This window comes from Pleurodeles waltl, chromosome 7, assembly GCF_031143425.1.
Source record: "Pleurodeles waltl isolate 20211129_DDA chromosome 7, aPleWal1.hap1.20221129, whole genome shotgun sequence".
In the NCBI taxonomy this organism is placed as follows: domain Eukaryota; kingdom Metazoa; phylum Chordata; class Amphibia; order Caudata; family Salamandridae; genus Pleurodeles; species Pleurodeles waltl.
The window spans coordinates 868,454,430-868,474,936 of NC_090446.1; the positions used below are offsets into that span (position 1 = coordinate 868,454,430).

Sequence of the window (20,507 nt, forward strand, 5' to 3'; positions counted from 1 at the left end):
TTCTTCCAAATTTGTGTTTTACGTCTCCATATATTTTGTGACATGAAACTTCTAGTATTCAAAACTTCTGTTTTTCCTTTTCCAACAAAAAATACAAGAAAACCAAAACATTTGAAGTTGCATATTGATCAATGTTTGATAACAGTGATACCTCACTCTGTACTCTAAGGCGTATTTACATTTTGCACCCACAATCACATAGTTATGTATACTATACCACTGTCCTTATATTCCTTTCTCTTGAAGAATTCAACACTCTTAACCACTACATTGTTTCTCAATAAAATTATAACATATCATCACATTTTGTTCCATGACACATTCCTCTAGACTCACCTTTCCTCACAGTGAGGACATTGTATTATTCTAGAAATAGCAATATTTCTACTCATTCATCTCATAGGGATAAAATATGTGTACAGTAAGGTTACATACATACATACAGATTCAACATTTCATTTTTTAACACAATGTCCAACACTTGGTGATATCTCTCTACATTCTAAACTTTACCTCTCAAAACATATATTAAAAAAACACGCACCTCCACAAACAGCTTTTTACTTACTAAACCTTATATAGGATTAGGTTACCAACAGAAGGGCACTTACTGACACTTCTCAACATAGTTGATAAACTATATTTGTAACTACATATACTTAGAGCAGTGTTTTTTAAGCAGTTGAATACAACAGTCTGTCTCAGTTCCAAATTCAGTCACTTCAATTCAGCACAACTCCAACAGGCTTCCTTCTCCTCCAAGTCACCAAGAACAATGTGAACTGTCTATAGTTGTACATCCAGTCACATCACATAATTTCTTCAACCATGTGATAAAAATGGTAATTATTGTCTGTGCTTTGGACACTTTTTTAACCCCCTCCCATAAGACCTCATGAGACTCTTGCAGGATTGAAAAAACACCTTGTGGCAGGCCTAGTAATTTTCCATGCAGGTCTTGCGAGAGGCTCACGGGATCATAAAACACCTTGTGGCCGTATCAGTAATTTCCCTCGAGTCTTGCGACCCTTTCACAAGATTGCACGTGTCCATGCAGTAAGCTTCACTCCCTGAAGCATGTGAGCTACTCTTGTGATAGCCTTGCGGAATTGCAACAACATTGGAAGAAAATAGTAATATGTGGTACTGAGTATCCTCTCCACTGAGACCTGTCTCTTACATGACAGGTGTGTGTAGTAGGATGTGGGGGTAGACTAGCCTCTCCACACAGACCTCTATATCAGATGGCAGGTTTATGTAGTAGTGTGTATGGAAGGACTGGCCTCTCCACTGAGACCCCTCTCTCACATGAGAGGTGCGCATAGTAGGGTGTCTGCACGGACTGCCTGCTCTTTCCAAACCTCTTTCTCAGATAACAAGAGTGCATAGTAAGGTGTGTACATGGACTACCATCTACTTCCAGACATCTCTCTCTAATGACAGGTTTGTGTAGTACTCTCTCTTAGATGATGGGTGTACGTATTTTGGGTGTGTAGATGAACTGGCCTCTTCTGTCAGAACTCTGTCTCAGATGATGGTTGTGCATAGTAGGGGGTGTTTATGAGCTATCTTCCCATTCCAGACCTCTGTCTCAGATGATGGGTGTGCATAGTAGGCTGTGTAGAGAAAGCCTGGCCTCTCCTCTGAGAATTCTCTCTTGCATTACATTTGTGTTCAGTATGCTCTCTCTATGGACTGTCCTCCCTGCTAACACCCCTTTCTCTGGTAATGGGTGTTCATAGTAAGGTATGGGAAGAGACTATACCCTACTCACAACTCTTACAAAGCTGATGGGTGTAAATAATACACTCAAACACCATCTGCAGTAACACTCCTTACTACAGTAGTAAGTGTGCATACTACTGTGTAGGCAAAGATCACCCACTCCTTTCTACTGTTCACAATCCTGCAAGAGTCTTGCAAGATCATACTTATTTTGGAAAACAGGAATTAACCATCTACTCATCACAGTATTTATCTCATACACACTTCCTCTCAAAAACAATGACCACTATATGCATTCCACTAATGAAGTGTATTCAGGACTCATCCACCCCTTTTTATTCTTCACGATTGGGTGAGAGTCCCACGAGACAGTAAAAATTAGTTGACGTCAATATAGATTTATTTTTTATCACAGTAGTTATCCATGAGAGTCCTCCTCGCTAAATCTAGGGGGATAGCATACCTTTCTGATGCCCTCTTATAAAGTTTTTTTACTTCATTTCCAAAACAACTTGAATTTTTCACAATAAACCACAATGGCCCCCATTTTATTTCTAAGATTCCAACAGCCAGCCAATCAGAGTGTTCGCTCTCGCGAGACTTACAAGAGCCTCCTGCTCCCGCGAGAGCATGAAGGCGCATGGGGAAACCGGGCCTTCCAACCAATCACAGGGCTCCATTTTTTAATATGCCTTCTCGTGGGAGGTTCGCTGGGCTCTCATGACCCCAGCTTTCCAAATATATAATCATTTCTGACCCTTAATTTATCAAAAACTACCAAATGGATTTACACCAAATCACAAAAAAGCGTAATCTGCAGCCTAGTATTTAGTGACCCGCTGAATTAGGTGTGATTCCAATCAGCAGTTATTGCTGTGTCTAAGTAGTCTATGGAACAGTCTTGGGATTTTACATTTTGGGACACCCCCACTTTTTTCCTCAGCCCCCATGTAGTATAACTCATCAAACAGCATTGAGTTTCCTTGTAGTTTATTCAAATAAGAAAGCACGCCAACACCAGTGTCTGCCTGTTCTCCACCCTGGTCAACTCCAACTGCCTCTTACTCCAGTTCTACACATCCTCCCCATTCCATTCTTTCAACTACAAACATTCCACTAACTCTACATTCTAAGTAAGAACTACATTACACAACACCCCACTTGATGAGTCACCCTAAAATTTTCCAGGAAGGAGCTGAGGTGGATGAACATTTCTTTTGGACTTTTTCATGAAGATTAGTCAAACCAGGTCAAAGTTATTAGCAAACCAAAAAACGCTCTGCCTATGAAAAAGCAGACTCAACTATAAGTATCTACTGGTAGATAATATATATATATATATATATATATATATATATATATATATATATATATATATACACAAAGATGCACATATTTTAGAGGTTGGTGTAACTGACACAATTTGCTGTAGCGTAGTTACACAAAATTACAGCAGATATATCAGAAGTGCGGAAAGGGATCTAGGGCACCAAGTTGAAAGAGCTCCAAAAAGGACATGGCACCACTGATTGATCAGCTGAAAAGTTTCAAATTAATGGCCCAATCAGGCCATTGAAAAAAACGAAAAGTACTTCTAAATGGTCCCCCACCCCTCTGCTGGGCAGGTAAGAATCCTCAGAATTTCGCAGCCGCCAAGATAATGAGCATAAAATGCATGATCTATGACGTAATAACTGGCTTGAGAACAAACTCTTCAAAATAAAGACCCCTCCACACAAACTGGCCAAGAGTAGGGCGTGAGTTCACACTGCAGGCCTTGGGATGCCAAACGGCAGCGCCAACTACAAAAGAAAAGAGTGGGCTACCTCTCGAATCAGCCATGGCAGAAGCAGTCAAAGCCTGCCTGGAAGCCGGTGAACAAGGACAAGCTGATTGTTCAAAAAGAAAATTACAGGCAAAGACACTCACAACAGGCGGTCACAATGGAAAGCAATAATTATTACTAATACATGTTGCATTCTCATTATATTTTATTGGATGCGATTAACAACGTTTAACCACCTGTGTGGGGTCCTCCGAATTGTTTGCTCAATAAATCTGCAACCATGCATGCTCACAACTTGTCTCAGCAACGATGCTGCTGGTAAATGGGGTCCTTGACCTAGAGTGGCCCAAGCGCACGGGTTAGGTCCTCATCAGTGCTTTCACATAATCATTATTTTCTCCAGAAATGCTGCCTGAAAAAAGGGAAACAAGCATACGATGGCACACAATATTTAGAATGTATAAAAACCTGATGCCACCAAGTACATCGGGTAAATAGCTTGTATTTCTTCACGGTGGGGCTCTGTAGCTCATACTGCCGTAGGTATAGAGGAATGGAGTATGGCAGTCCTTGCTGTGCTGCACCTGGCCTGCTGAGCGCTACCGCCTTCCCATGGGGGTTGCGGTTCTTAATATAGCACATTCATGAGCAAAACCCACAAGCAGGAAAGTATGTGCAGCTTAATGGCTTTGCTAGTAGCACAGAACGCGGTGCCAATTAGGATACGTCAGTGTGCTCCAGTTAAAGGAGCAGTGTCAAAGGAAAGACGAGCTTAGAAATATAAAACATAGTGGCACCAGTAAAATGTCGATCACTGACACCCCCAGTCCCGCTTTACACTGTGAACCCCAGGCCGCAATTACACAAATGAGTCAACGTTGGGGTAACTGGGTGCAGATTGCGTTTATCCCACATTTTTCACCATTATACTGAGGAAACCGGATCTTCAACTTGTTTATTCGTAGAGTGATTGTGTCCTATGTGTGAGATGGGAAAGTAGCAGTTGTGTAATTAATACAGCAACTCAATTATAAACCTGAGTGGCGTGTTTCTCAGATGTCCGCTACAGTCTATTCAATGATAGGTTTTTATCACATGACACGTCCCTCTTAGTCCTGAAGCCACCACTCAACATATGCACATCCATTAACTCCATCACCAAGGCAAAAAGCCTTCGAGGCACCTTCAACTCCGAGAGGACTCTCCTTGTCCAGTTATGGTCAGCAGTACCTCCGACCACAACCTCGGCCTTCTCATTAGTATCCTTCCCTCATGCCTTGCATGACCGCGCTGCTGAGGGGAGAGCTGTAATCAGCTCTCAACCAGTGCTTAATTTGTGTCCGTGGTTGAAGGTGCGGGGCAGCAGCACTCATTTTTGGGGACCAGCACTTATGTTTCATCTTCACACTTTGGCCGAGAACAAGAGAGAGAAAGGCAGTAAAGAATGAAAGCTGTCAAAAGGGAGGAAGCAGAGATAAAAAAGAAGGGCATAACAGTGAAATAAAGAGATGGGAAGTGTACAGTGATCAAAGAAAGTGGCATTAAGGGAATCGAAGCCAGGCAGCCTTGGTATAGTTCAACCCCGGCAATCTGCAGCACAGACGAAAACATTTGGGCCCCTGTGCTTATTTTTCACCAAATTGGGCTTAAATTCTCATCTGGACTCTTCAAACTCGTTCCAAGTTGGTGTTCATAAACATGATGTCTCCCACCTCTAACTGGCCCAGAACACATCAGTTTGAAAGATCGCTAGTAAGAAGTCATAGAAATTCATCTTCCTAGCTTTGCTTCCTGGCAGTGCCTGAGTCGTCTTCCCAACCATCTGTCTCTTGCTCACAAGCGTTCACAGAATTCTCCCCAGATCATTTACCAACTAATACAGCAATTTACGGTGGATGATTTCTGCTTTTATTTGATCAAAACCTGCTCAATAGTTGTCAGGTGCTTCACTAAGGATTCAGTCCATGGAGAGTGCCCCCTAACACTATCAGCACCAAGGTCTACCTTGTGGTACCCCTCCTCCCAACTTTAAAGTAACTCATACCTTTTAATCCATTATGCATGGTTCCCTCAGAAAGCGAGTATTAACAGGGCAGCCGTCCATGAGAAGAGTGACATGCATGGACTGTTAGCTGGGGCACAGGTGGTGGTGCATATTATTTGCACCATTTCGACCTATTAGTGTTTCAGTTTGCAGAGCTGCTTTATACAAGTCCTTTATTCTGCAATGTATTCACATTCCCAAATAAATCAGTCCATACCAAAGCAGCTATATGAAGCATCCCTCTTGCTCCATCCATTACATTCCTCACAATATATGCAACTGAATGTCGTTCCAGATTATTAGTTACATCCATCAGTTCTTTTAAGCAGCTATAAGGAGTGGTTTTTAGTGTCTTATCTTGCCTACGGATATTTCTGTTGAAAAGATGTGTACACCGTTAGGTTTTATACCCCAAATAGTAATGGTATATTCATAGTTATTTCAGCAAGGGTTCTCTTGTGCTAAGTTGCCTGTATATTTTCAGTACATAGGTATTTCATTTTCGAGTCTATGGATAAATATACGGCTGACAAAAACCGAGACATGGCATCTGCATCACTTATTTTGCTGGTGTCCTGTTCTCAATACAAATCTTAGTACTTGTGCCACATAACTGAATTCCTTCCTACCACGTATGTCTCACTCTCCTTTCTTATCATCAGTTACTGAACTCCAGGATCAGTGCCACTACTCCAGCTGCATGGCTTAATCAGTTTCACCTCAACAGAGCCCATTGGAGGAGGCTGGTGGGTGCGGTACTTCCTGTACGCATGCAACCAAATCATAGCAACTACCCTGATATTGTCTCTAGGTGGATGTTTTTAATGAGCCGGATCTCAAATGGTTTATTTTCATGTCATTCGGTGTGTGGTTCACCACCTATTCCTGATCACTTATCAGTTGCATTGCTTGGTTTGGACTATGAAGGTGCGGATTGACTTCACTTCTGCAGTTCCTTTGGGATTCCTTGCTACCGTTTTCATATAGCCCTACCTGCTGCCTCTTCCCTGATACACTGATTGGTCTTTTGGCTTGTTTCCTGTCTGCCCTTTTTTTAAATAATTATTTGGATTGCTCAAACCTGTTCAAATCTAGCCTTCCAATGTACATTTGTATTTACATGTGAATATACTCAAATGCCCACTTCAGCACAACAGGTCAAGAAACCACAGTAAAGTAGGTGGGTCTTTTGCTGCTAGTAACTTAATTTAATCAATCTAAAGATGTTGTATAATTCTCTATTTTTGCACATTCATACAACATAAAATATCAAAGCACATTTTTAAAAATTCTCTCTTTAAAGATTTCAAACTCAAATGAGAATTTCTATTTTTTTTCAAGCCTAATTCTTTCACCCAGTTTAGGAGAATATCACATTATATGAAAGTATGTCTGTGCGTAATACAAGATGAAGACCTTAAATTATGGTTTTTGTCCTTCATTTTGCCGTGTTATTATGAATTGTCAAACAATGGCACTAAAGTAAAGGACTTTAGACTTTCAGATATAACAGAGAAATGGACATTTTTTTTTTTTTTTTAAATATTTAGGTTAGTTTTCTCTTGGTTTGAACACGGACGCTATAAAAAGGTGTCCACTTGTTATTTATTAAATGATACATTTGAACATGAAAGGAAGATACTATTAGTTGTACATACCTGAGAATGTCAAATGATGTTGACTTATTGGTGCTTGTCTGGAGTTATTTCCCCGGCTACTTGAGGTCTGCCTTCTTGTGTTGAGGGCATAATTTTAGCCCAAGTTCTGTTTCAAATAGCTGTACCTTGTGCAAAGCAACAATATGCAACACACATAAAAAAGGAAATAGCCAGTTTAAGAATTTTTAGATAGCATTGAAAGGCAGCATATTTGTATCCAAGTACAAACCCTGTTGCATATTTTTCGAGAACCAAGCTCTGTGCACTGATGGCTCACTAATCCCAAATCCCTCCTTTGAAAGAAAGGCACCACTCGGGTAGAGTTGCAAATCATCTTCTCCAATTATTTATTTTATGTCTGAGTAGGTAAAGTAATGCGAAACCCAGGGCCGTCCAGTTGTCAAATGCAGCACCTAAGTAATGCCTAGGAACGTTCCTAGAACAGAGCAAGTATCACTGGGCTGTGCTTAGTCTGAACTATTGTGAGATAAACTTTCTGTTTCTCTCTCCCTCTCTCTGCTTTTCCACCCCCTCCCCCACCCGCCCTTATATTTCTCTCTGTTTATCTGTTTGCTGGAACAAACAGATCAGAAACCAATTGAAATGGCAAGACTGGTTGTGCTAGGAGAGAATCTATTTCCCCAGCTCCAATATTGTTCACAGAATGTTGAACCTGCAGAAGCTACCAATCACATGTCGAAATTCTCTGGGCCCGATTCACAAAGGTTTACTGAGACGTTTGGTCTAAACTTAGACCAAGCATCCAAGTTTACCACTTTGGGAGCTCACAAAGGTCATTAATGAGTAATACCTTTACGTCCACACTCCACCCGAGTGTGGATATAAAGATACTACTTGTAAATTCCCTTTGTGAATTCCCAAAGTCGTAAATTTAGATGTTTGGGCTTAAATGGGATCACAAATTAGTATTTTTAATAGCAGGAAATGTTTCACAATGATTATTACATTTTATTGTCCTCATGTAGCTTGTAGTTTTACAAATATGGAACCCAAGGAGCAATGCTTTCACTTCAGTGATAGTATCACACTACATTTACTCAGAGGACAAACTAAAGCCTCTATATTGAACCTGGTGTTGATGTATTGTCTTGTAGATAGGTGATAGGTTGCTTTAAATAAGATGGTTCTCATGAGTAGGTTGAATTATTGAGTTACCGCTCTCTAAACAATGGACTATCGCTGTGCCCTTTAGTTGGCCGTAGAGGCAATATAACTAGCTCTTTATTCCAAATGGGAAGGTGGTGAAGAAAAGATTAAATCACTGCCGCCTTCTAATACCTCTGCCAGATGACTGCACATCAAACAATTCTGTCAACACACATACTTCGTTGTTCAAGTTCACTCATGACATCAGACCCATTTATTTGAGGAAAACAGCAACTAAACAGTTAAGTCTGGGTCTCCCTCTCGGACAGAGCCAAACAACTGGTTTCCACAACAAGGCAATTGTCAGGCAACAATGCTCTACATGTAAATGACCAAGGCTTTAATGGCCTTTGCCGCTTTGTTTACGAAAAGCACACCATGGTGAACGAGATTAAATTATAATCTTTTCTTCTTTTGTTGCCTAACTGCAAGACACCCTTCAGGAAACAACTGAACGTTTGGCTTTCATTGTAGGTATTTAGAAACTTACACAAATCACCTATTTTAAGGAACTCTTTTCTACTCATAATTGAACTGAATCTTAAGTTTGTAATAAAAAAAGTCTCTGTCACCTCATATCACTCCTTTATTTATAATATTGTTAAAATATATAATCCCTATTGAGATCTGCTGAGAAGTTGGCATTTTTTGGGAAGGAGAAAATTTGTTCTGTGCATGGCCAGCCTTTAGCACGTGTGAAATGGGCCTGTGCCCAACGCACCAACCTCCAGAAGGGCACAGGAGTTGACTGCAGCAGTTGCGCTCCAACCTGGGTCCATTGAAAAGTGTGTTTAAACACTGTTTGTCAAGGCTGCTGGCACCCATGTCTGCATTTTTGCCTGTTTTTCTTCCATGGCACTTCTTAATTTTTGTCCCTTCACCTTCTCCTAATACTCTCAAATTTTTTGACACAGGCACTTAAAGACAACGAGTAGGAGGAGGCACTAAGTTTGCTTTCACCCAAGCACTGAGAAAAGGCCAACTCTGGGATCTTCCTCAGCACAGCACTGCCTCTTGTGGGTTTGTGTGAGTCTTCTTGCTGAATATAGCATATGTTCATGGTCGCTCCAGCATGTTGAAAACTATCAGACCTTAAAATTCTCAATCCAAATGCCATGTCGAAAACATTTGTGAAAGAGACAGTTTGTGATGTTATATAAACATGCTTTGGTCATAAACCAGCAAGATGCTAAGAAGTAATTGCTCAAGAGAACAGAAAGTGTCTGAATATGCTCACTTCCAGGACAAGGGACTAACAGAAGGCAGGTCTCAGATAGTGACTTGTAATGTTTTGGGTGACCTTGCTTGCTCCAAAGTAGTAATTGGATGGTGATTTACTTTGTAGGATAAGCACATGGCCATGCTTGAACCTGGCTCAACTATTAGCGGAAATCCAGTCTAAGGGCAGATTGATAGAGGTTTAAACGGTAAACAAGATTGTGGCTTTTTAACTCACTGGAGGATGTCCATTACCCAGCAGCTGGGAAATCTATGGTCTGGTTCTGTACATTGTCCAGTGTGTATATAGCACCATGGGTGATTTAGACTAATAATGCATTGTAAAATGTCTCATACATGTGTAAAAAACAGATTTTTGGGAAATAAGTTAAACCACAGAACATATAGGGGGGTCATTATGACCCTGGCGGTCAGAGATAATGTGGCGGTAGTACCGCCAACAGGCTGGGGGTACATACCGCCACATTATGACATTGGAGGGTTGGCTGCAGCCAACCCACCAATTTACCATACCGACCGCCATGGCGGTAGCAGCAACCGGGCCGGAGATAAGAATCTCCAGCCCAGTGGCCGCTATTGTACCGCCGGCGTCATGACCCTGCCTACCGCTATGGTTTTCTTGGTGTTCGCAACGTCACAAAAACCATGGCGGTAGGCCCTACCAGTGACAGGGAATTCTTTTCCTTCCCTGTCACTGATAGGAGGCTCACCCACCCCCCCAAACACTCCGCAGATGCTCCCCACCCCCTCCCACGCCCCCCTTCTCATCCCCTACCCCCGTTACACGCATACACGCAGACATGCACCACGCATACACACACTCACTCACACAGGCAAACCCGCATTCATTCACGCATGCATCAGAACACACATTCACACTGACACGCAGACACGCATTCACATTTCCATTCATACACGCATTTTCACACATGCATACACACTCGCAAACAACACTACACACACATTTGCATTCACGCACACACTCACACATTCATGCACACAAACAACAGTCCCCCACCCCACTCCCCTGTCGGAAACCCAATTTATCTGCATCCAGGGGGTCTTCGGGCAGGGGACGGGGTGCTGCTACGGCCAGCAGCGCCCACCAGCTGAACACCGCCAGGCCATATTATTTTTCATAATACAGCTGGTGGCGGTCTTCTGGTGGTGGTAGCAGCACTATCTTAACACCATCCGCCAGTATGGCCACAGCCGGATTTCCACCCTTCTGGTGGCGGAAATCCAGCTGTGGTCATAATTTGGCAGACGGCTCCTAGCTGCGGCGATGGTCTTTTGGCAGCCGTCGCCACGGCAGTAGGTGGCATTTACCTCCATTGTCTTAGTTAGGGCCATAATGTCGGATTATTGGTAATTCTTCGTCAGTAGGTGAATTGCCAATTACTCCGATATATTATTCCATTTTTTGTCTGTGTTCTGTTAATGGAAAATGATATATCAGAAACATATTAGTTTTCGGTGGCATATTTTCTACAATATGCCATTGCACAGGACCAAAGACTGACCGTATAGGAAGGAGGAGCATGAGGATGTGTTTTCAAGACGAGTCAAATTGATACAAAATATTTCTAATATAAACCAGAAATAAATAGTGAGGTTCACCTGCTGGCGTATAATTGTGTGAAATCATGTGTCTCTGTACCATTGATTTAAAGGAAAATGTGCGTGAACACTGTTCTCCCAGACGTCTGTTGTGCCATGGTTTCTGGCGTTTGCATCAAAAGCTTTTATGAGATTCTCTCTCGAGAAAATGCACCATATTAGCGCTAGGCTTCTTTTCAAACAGACATTTCTCCTCTCGCCCCCTCCTGTGTGCTCGCTGCGCTCCTCCAAGCACAACACCTTTTATTTTTGCATTTCAAAGGAAGCATTACCTAGATAGTCAGTTTCCTGGAGACCAACACTCAAGCATGCAGTAATTGCAGACACCTGAGTGGGGTGAAAATGGGGGGGTTCAGATCACTGCATTCACCCTTCAGTTCCTTTGTTTCTGTTTTCATGCTTCATAAAGGATAGTGTTACAAAGACGCATGTTTTTTGCTCGGTCCCTCTAACCAATGAATCATAAGTATGACGTTTTTCACTCGGCGCCTGGTACCAATTCAAAATTTCAGTCTCCAAATTGAAATCCCGTGTACTTAATGCTCGATGCAAATAGAGATGTGGCACACTGGCGGCTGAGGGCTATTGTCTTTTGTAAACAAGCAGAAAAAAACGTTTAGCGAAATATGGTTCCAGTGTAGAGCTCAAATGAATAATAATTTGAACTGATGAAAGCTGACATGGTGATGTAGCGTTCTCTTTAGCTGGAGCTGCTTTATAGAGCCAGTAACTTGAATAATTACAATTGTTTACTATTTTGCTGACAACTTATAGAGCGCATAATGTATTTATTTATTGACTTATTATTTTAGTTACATGTGGCACTGTAGAATGGAAGAACTCACCCAAGGGCTGCGGGGAAAGGAAATAAATGGGTGTACGGCAGGGACACAGATCAGAAAGACTCCAACATCACAAGGCATTTGCACCGGATCTGAGAAGCCTGAGACGGTGTGGTTCTTTGAGAAGAGGAAGGGCTGAGTTTTCTTTGAATGACTTAAGGGTGTAGTCTTTGCTGGTGTACGTAGACAGACTGTTGCATAGTTAAGCCATTTGCTGTGAAACATCTATACCCACCGTTGGCCTGTTTGGATGACGGTTCCCAGACATTAATAGCTGGTGGAGTTTAGAAGAGGGAGCGAAATATCCTATTGTGGAGACATAGCTGGCGGTGTTTGCAGTGAATCTGAGAGCCACACAAGGTCATAAATATGACCTGTACCCTGGAGGGTCATTGGGGAGGTTCAGAGCATAGGGCTGAGTCAGTCTCCTATATTCAATTCTGTGTCCATTTGGCAGCTGTGATTTTTATTTTGTGGCCCCTGTCCATTTGGTATTTGAATGTATGAATGTTTGGCATTAATTATTGAGTTAATAGCATTGGCATGGTGTTTTTGGCATTAACCAGTGCATAGGCAAACATTGTGGATCCTTCTAAGCACTCTCAGGTGATAGTCTGATCTTTTGATGCTGATGCTCACTTGGGTCTTTAGACAAAGACTGTTGGTTTTGGAGAGAGTTCCAGGGAACGAGGAAGACAATCTCAGTTTTGACACAGTTTAGTTTGAGTCTGCAATGTTCCACCCAAAGTTTCAGGATAGTCAGACACTTCATTACTAACTGGAAGCTTCAGGTTTTCTTCTGAAGAGGAGAAGGCCTCTGAGGCAAGGAAAAAAGAATCAGTTAGTGTTGCAATGAGATTCTGTTGTATGAAAAAACACCCCTGAAATGTTTAGTTTGAATCTTTGTTTCGTGTTTACAACTGCTCTAATAACCAAAGTGCATTTTGTCAATTGTCGATAGACCGTTTGCTTTAAAGGAACAAAAAGCTTCATATATTAGGCACTTTGTGGAATTTCCATTAAAATGCAAATATAATAACTACAGCTGTGCAGAGATGTTTGGCCTTGGTTGCATCTTTTTAAAGAACAACATTCTTAGATTTATTTTATCACTTCATCCATTAAATATCTTCGGGATTGTTTAAACTGCCAACTTTCTGAAGTTTACTAATATGAATAATTTTTATGTAGAACATGAATGGAACAACTTTAAAAAAGTAACTTTCTCAGAGAGAAAGAGACTTAAGAATCCAAAACAGGAATGTTTACCATTGACTATAGCCATCCTTTGTTTTAAAAAATTAGAGGTATGACAGGCACAGCAGAAAATAGGAAGCTAGAGTGCATGTTGACCATAGGAAAAATGTGTTTTAGTACCTAACATAAAAGTACATTCTTTAACTTCGTTAATGCTTTCCTACAAATACACTATTCATTTTATTTGTGTTTCAAAATATCTATTAAAATTAATTCCAGGACTTCAAAAACGTGTTTAACCTTACTCTCCTCAATAAGCCATGTCATGATTTTTATTATTATGATTTTTATTTGCAAACATTTTGGGGATCTCCAGGAGGACGTTCTTGATTTTAATGATAGTTACCCGCTATTAGTGCAAAACATAAGCCTTAGTTAATGCTTCAACACCTCTTTAACAGCCAGCCAAAAGTGAACTGTGAATGATGCTGCTGATTTCACAAAACCATAGCTCTCCAGTCACAACCGTGCATGTCAAAACCAGCCAAAGATGTGTAGTGTTTAAAGCGTCTCTTGTTTTCTACACTGGAAAGAAAATTTGGTGATCAAACTCATTCATTTATAATGGCTGTGTGGAAAGTTAATCTTCGACTGTGAAGTTGGGAGCTAACACTCTTTGTGAAAGCAGGCAAACGTTCCTGACGTCACTTGAGGCAAAGTCTAGCGTGCCTGCAGGAATTCCCTGCAGCCAGATCTCATGCTCAAACGGGGGTGGACATCAGACAGCAGGACAATGGCTGTAGAGTGTTCCCCACTACCACTCAGGGTTGTGTTTAACCCTAAGTGGCAGCAGGGAAATAACAAACAGCTGTTTACTATCCATTTAACACCTCCTGAACGTTCCACATCATAGTGGAGGGAATGCAGGCCATGCCTTATCAATTCACCACATTCCATATGTCCCTTCTTAAGGAATGGGACTTCTGACAGGCCGGGATTTGGAAATGCATAGTAGCAGAGTGGCAGCGGAAACGGACAATCCTATGCAGCATCAAGAATATTTTCCCAGTGTTACACAGGGTTCTATTTTATCACCTTAATTAATTTTGCCCATTTGCACTTTATGCTGCTAAGATGAAGCTTAACAAAAACGCAAGATTCCAAAGGATTCAGCTTTGTATCAATGCATTCCCTTACCTCTTGTTAGACATCTGCCCCAGTTTGCACCTGGAAGATCATGTGATTCTCCCATAAACCGTAAAGAGGTGTTCTCTTATCCCTTCAAAGTGTTCATTTTGCCTTAACTGATTATGTCATCAAAAAGGTACTGGAGGTGTTTTGAAAGCACTTTTAAGAGATGTGTGGAAGAACCAGGTCCTTAGGCCTGGGACAGATGTGGATCTAGAAGCCCACATTTATTTGTGCCTGTGTAATGCTGTCCATGTGTGTGGCCAGGTTTTACTTGAATTTGAATGCGTACAGGATGGAGGAGATTAATGTGGTAACCATTGAGGAGTTCCTAACAATAGAGCTTAGAGTTTGCCTCACTACGGTCTATCAAGTGCTACATTCTAATCTTAGGTTTCATTACGCATGAACCTGGTGCCTTATTCCACCACCTTAAATCCCTGCATGAACTGACAGCTGCCCTCAGTCATGAGGATCCATCTAGGCAATGGCTGGATCACTCACTCTTTTGGTAGCTCCCTATATTTAGGTCTACTACACTACTGCAACGGATAGTTCCAGTCTAGAACACAGCAAGGACAATTGTGTGAAGTGAACCATGCTTACATCTTCTATTAGCCTTTTAACCTTGCTGGTGGGCCAAGGAACGTTTCTTGAATCTACCTGCAGTCTACAAATACAGACAGTTCTTTAAAGGTAGCATTACTGCTACTGAAGTACAAAACTTCCTATCCAGTAAAAAAGCTCAGTCCAATCAACGAGGAGTCACTAGCATAAACGGTCAATATACAGCAGGTGGAGCCTTCACAATACAGGCACCCATACTGTAGAACAACCTGTCACACAGAATACACATTAAAGCTAAAGTTTGAGAAAGTGGTAAAATTAAACCTTCCAATGCAACAAAACATTTCAGGAAGCTAGCATGTCTGCTGTGCACACCATGAACTTCCTATGTTATTCTGCACTTTTTAATAAAATAATACATATAAATTGATACATATATAGAATACCATGGAAAATGTAAGGCGCACTCTGTCTGCCTCTTGCGAATGTCTCTTCATTCGCAAATCCTACATGGTATTTAGACATTTGCTGTATCTTGTTCTTTTGCACCCATATACGCAACCAAGAACTTTATGAATTAATGCTATTTCTTCCTGCCAACTTTATCTGACAATTCACTTCATGAATTAACTACAGTTTCTTTAACTTCATAACCTCCCTACGTCTAACCTTATATCGCAGCCTCCAGCTCAATGAGAGTTTGTTGAAAATATTTCTCCTCTTTGTTTTATTAGGATTTGAATTTTGAATATCTATATATCGTATCTGCTCAGTGCCCATTTCCCTCTGGTGTGAACACGTTTTTTTTTTTCCTTGCTTCTCTTCAGAGAACATGTGGGTGAAATTATTAAGGTTTTTTTGTTTGGCCCATCCCACCCCTCTCGACCTTTGAGTGTTATCTTGATAGTGGTGTTTTTGCAAAAAACATACAGCTTATTAGTTCAAAAGGCAACCTTTCACTGTTTTTTCTTTGTCCCTTAGAAAAAGAGCCTACGTGTCGATCTGACCACGTCTCTCCTTAGAAGCAGTAGCGTCCAGGTCAGAGACAACAAAAATCTCAATCAGGCTCTGAGCGCTCCATTTTAGTCCCTCTAAATCTTTACCTTTTAACATGTCCTCCCAGAACATCTATAAAACTACTACCAGACACATATGATTGTTTACTATTTAAGGAGGGGGTCAAGATGCTTGGTTAGGTGATGTTTTATTTTCATCCCCTCAATTTTACTTTTATAATATTCTTTGTGGTGTTATTCTAAATGTGATTGGTTACCCGTATCAAAATATACTTCTTATTTAGAGTGAGTAATTAAAAAACAGGGGGAAATATTATTATTATTAATGATAATAATAATAATAATAATCATAATGCTATTACAATTGATATTAATAATAATGAAAATAACAGAAAAGTGCTATTGCCCACTGCTGAGGTCTATAACAGTTGCTGCAGACCCCCAAACCCATCTGATAGACCAGGGCAGCTAGCAAGGGCCTGCAACGAGGGAGTCTTTAACAACTGGTATAGCCTGAGACAGAAAAGCTGTAATACTTCTAAAACATTTCACCCGCTGAGGGTAGAATGTTTTACATTAAACAGTGAGAAGCAAAAAACGAAAGCATTCAAATGTTGTTGCAGAAGGTCTTTACCAGCGATTATTGGTACTCCATTGTCTTTAATGAAGCTGTAAACATTACAGTGTTTTAAAAACTCTTGCTAACTCCTGTTATCACCTAGCATAATGGTACTCACTTCAAGTCCTCAAGTGAATAAAAGTTAAGTCAACCTCTCTTGAATTCGAGGCTGGGCAATGCCAGATTTCTAGGGACAACTAATATGGACTCCATGCCTACTGAGTTGTCAGGACCTGATTACAAGTTGGCTGGAATTTGTTATCCGGTGTGTAAACAAACCCCTGTTTGCTCTGGGCTCGGAATTCCAAGTTGGGTGGTATTTACTGCATCTGGTAATTACCAGTTGCTTGAAATGTTTCACAGTTTTGTTAAATATTGGCAAGTCAAATGTGTTGGAATTTAACTGGGGAAAAGTGCAGGGGTGGCTCCTCCATTAGGGTGGAGAAGCGTCACCCCCCCTCATCCTCCCCACCAGCAGCAGAAGCTACAAACGTTTCACCACAAAGGGATTAATGAACCGAGTTTATTATTCCTTTGTGGTGAAAGGGATGGGGTCATGGAGGTGACGGACAGTGAGGGGAGTGCACAGAGCACTCCCCTCAGAGCGCATGTGTGTTTGGCCAGCCATCTCGTGCCGGACAAACACAGATGAGCAGTAGGCTCTCTCCAGCCCAGCATTGGGTTGCCGGTCTGGATAGAGCCTGCACAGGCTCCCAGTCTGCCTGTGAGTGCCCAGGCAGGGTGCTCCCAGCCAATCCTGCCGCTGTTCTGAGCAGCGACAGGATTGGCTGCAGGGCAGGCTGGGAGCCTGCCTACAGCGATGACGAGGGAGAGAGGAGCAACACGGCAATAGAGGTGTTTTTATAAAAAAAAAAAAATTAAATGTTACCCCCTCCCCCAAGAGATGCACCCACCTGCCCCTTTACAGGTCAGCGAGCCGTGACTGGAAAAGTGTACAGTATTTACCATTCTAAATGGATTTTGGTGCAGTAAGCACCATAAACAAATTGTGATAGGTGTTATTTATTGTGCCTAATAAATATAGTTATTTATGAGCTGCGATAAATAGCACCTCAGTTCCGATGAAGGCACAGTGTGCCTTACACTGAAATGGAATACAAAAATATGTTTTTCTAAAATCAACAGAACAAAATTATTGTTAATATGGCAGCATTTTATTTTATGGGAGCACAATGTAACCTGCTTTTATCTGTGTTGACATATTCCCATTGGCAGAGATATGAATGATGCACATTTTATTTGGCAACATTGTAATAGCTTTTTAAAATGTAAAAATTCATATTGAGTTGAAAAATGCAGTATGTCAATCTTTGTTGTTCTAACTGTTAATGTTTTACACTTTTAGAACCTGAAGGAGGAGGAGAAGTTTCCCCCCCAGTGGGAGCGGGTGTGAACAGCAACAGCTGGACCTTCAAATATGGACCTGGAAACCCAAAACAACCTGCACCAGTTATCCCGCCTGACTTCCCCGACAATTTCATCATCCCAGGTTCTCCTGCCATTATTTCCATTCGACAGGACCAGCCACCCAGCCAAACTGCTGAGAAAGGTAACTTCATAACTTTTGGAAAGAAAGAGGAGACCAAGAAAAAGAAGAAAAAGAAGAAGGGAACCACCAAGACAACTGACAAAAAGGAAAAAGGAAACAGCACTACTGACAACAGTGACCAATGAAGGGAAATTCAATTATCAGATTTTTTTGTAACAATGGCCGATATTTCGTATGTAGCAAATCCCAAATTCTTCCTACTCTTAGTACAGCTCTCCTGTACACATATTTATACAATAAGGCCAGGACATTTGCCATGTCTATCTATGTTCTAAACGGGTTATTTTGTCTTCAAAGGTATGTTGAGCCTGGTGCCAGCCATTTTCCTTCACTTTATTATTAGTATCCAAAATAAAACTAACAGTTTTGCTACCACTGCAGTAAAAGGGATGCATATTCAAGGGAGGTTGGGATTGCCATCTTTGGGTGTTGCTATCCTGTCACTGTTTTAGATGTGGGATGTGTGTATGTTTGGCTGGTTCGTGTTTGGTTTTGTTTGATGAGAAGGAGATTGTATCGAACTGGAAATTTATTCTGGTAGGAGGAGAGCATGAAAATCAGGGAGCAAATATAATATGTAAACAATAAGAAGCGATGAACTAATGAGCAAGATGCTCAAAGTATCTTGGCGTTTGGTGGGCGGATATAGCGGGATGTGGGAGTGATACACTTTTTCCTAAATTTTAGTTTATATATTTTAATGCATTGAAGCATAGGCAAAAGACCATTTAAACTCTTTAGCAGGTGTATTTTAACATACAGCCAATGGCCTGGTGCTCTTATAACATATTAACTTAGGGCTGGTGCCAAATAGAAATGTGCTGGCGCTAAGTAAAAACAAAATGCTGACTGTTGTCAAGTAATATATTTCTTGTGGTATAAAAGGGATGGCCTGTCTGACAATAAATGTGACAGGATGTGGTATGTTTACCTTCTAACTTCCAAGTCCCACCTCATGTAACACCTAAATGTAGTATGCCTTTGTAAAGATCAGGTATTTCCCTCAACGTATGTAAACCCAGGGGAGACAACTATTGCCTAAGATACGTGTTCATTAGTGGGGAGGGAGAGTAATTTCAATAAACACATGCTGTCCCACTAAATCCAACAGACACACATCTACAGCCATTACAATGTATACTTGCTGCTATTAAAGTGCTTTAGAATAATTGCCTGAAACATCTGTATTATATCAACCACCTGCCAATCACACCTTTGTCCTGTGTAGTCACAAAGTGGCTGCCTTTTGCATGTATTACTAATATAAACAAGAACCACAAGTTTGCATCATTCTGCACTTTGAATACACAAGATCTTATTAAATGGCATCTAATTGTTACAGGTGCAGGATAAGCAGTAATTCCCGTACACATCATACAATCTACTAACTTTTAACTATGTGCAGTAACCTTGTATCACCTCCCCACAGTCCCTCGCGGTTTAATTTTTTTTTTTAATGAGAATATGAACTGTTGACCCTACTAACACACATTATGTGCAAATAACGTATGTATGCTCTATGCTCTTATGAAACCCCAAACATATTTATTCTGTGCTCGTGTATGTGAATGCAATTGCAACTATTACCCATAGTTGTCTTTAAGCTTTACTGTTGAATGTAAAATTCATATTGCATTTCCTTTTTGTACACTTGTGAAAAAGTGGAGTAGTGTTGATTTTTTTAAATCACTGTTTATTAATTTTTGTTTATGAAACACACAGTAAAAAATCTTTTTAAAACAAGAAATCTCCGGATGAAAGTCTTTTATTAATTGATGTTTATTCTTCGAATAAGAAAGGAGTGCAATTGACATGATGAAAATTACTTTTACTTTGTAAAATGTACATACAGCCTGAGCGTGTACATGCATCAGCACACAAGCACACTGTAAGACTATATCATCCGAGCACTGTTCTAATCCTGTTTTTTATTTCGTGATGTATGGAAGCAAATTCCCCAAACATTCTGCAAAATTTACTCCTGAGTAGAATAGAATAAAAAGGTACAGGAAAAGTGACCGTTTTTAAGCAGTTTGAGGTTAATTCATTTTGCTCTGATGAGAGAAAGGAGTTCCAGTGACACACCCAAGAATCATGAGAACTACTCCTTCTGCTGGAGCTTTCAAAATTTCATGTGATTCTCATTGCTTTTCTGGAGTGATTCAGAAGAACATTCTGAAGTATAGCATAACCCAATTCTCAGATACTCCATCAGAACAAATGTGGGTGATTCTCATAAGAACAGACGAAAAATAGGGAAATGTCATCT

General features: G+C 40.9%; 1 protein-coding gene across 10 annotated transcripts in view; it reads left to right on the plus strand.

The window, feature by feature from the left end:
• Positions 1-20,255, plus strand: part of LOC138245659 (protocadherin alpha-C2-like) — a 557,250-nt gene extending 536,995 nt beyond the window's left edge. For all 10 annotated transcript variants that reach the window (XM_069199413.1, XM_069199407.1, XM_069199416.1 and 7 more), the window contains exon 4: positions 18,035-20,255. In XM_069199413.1, the coding sequence (XP_069055514.1) occupies positions 18,035-18,363 (329 nt within the window). In that variant the 3' untranslated portion in view covers positions 18,364-20,255. The remainder of the gene's footprint in view (positions 1-18,034) is intronic.
• Positions 20,256-20,507: the final 252 nt, after the last annotated feature.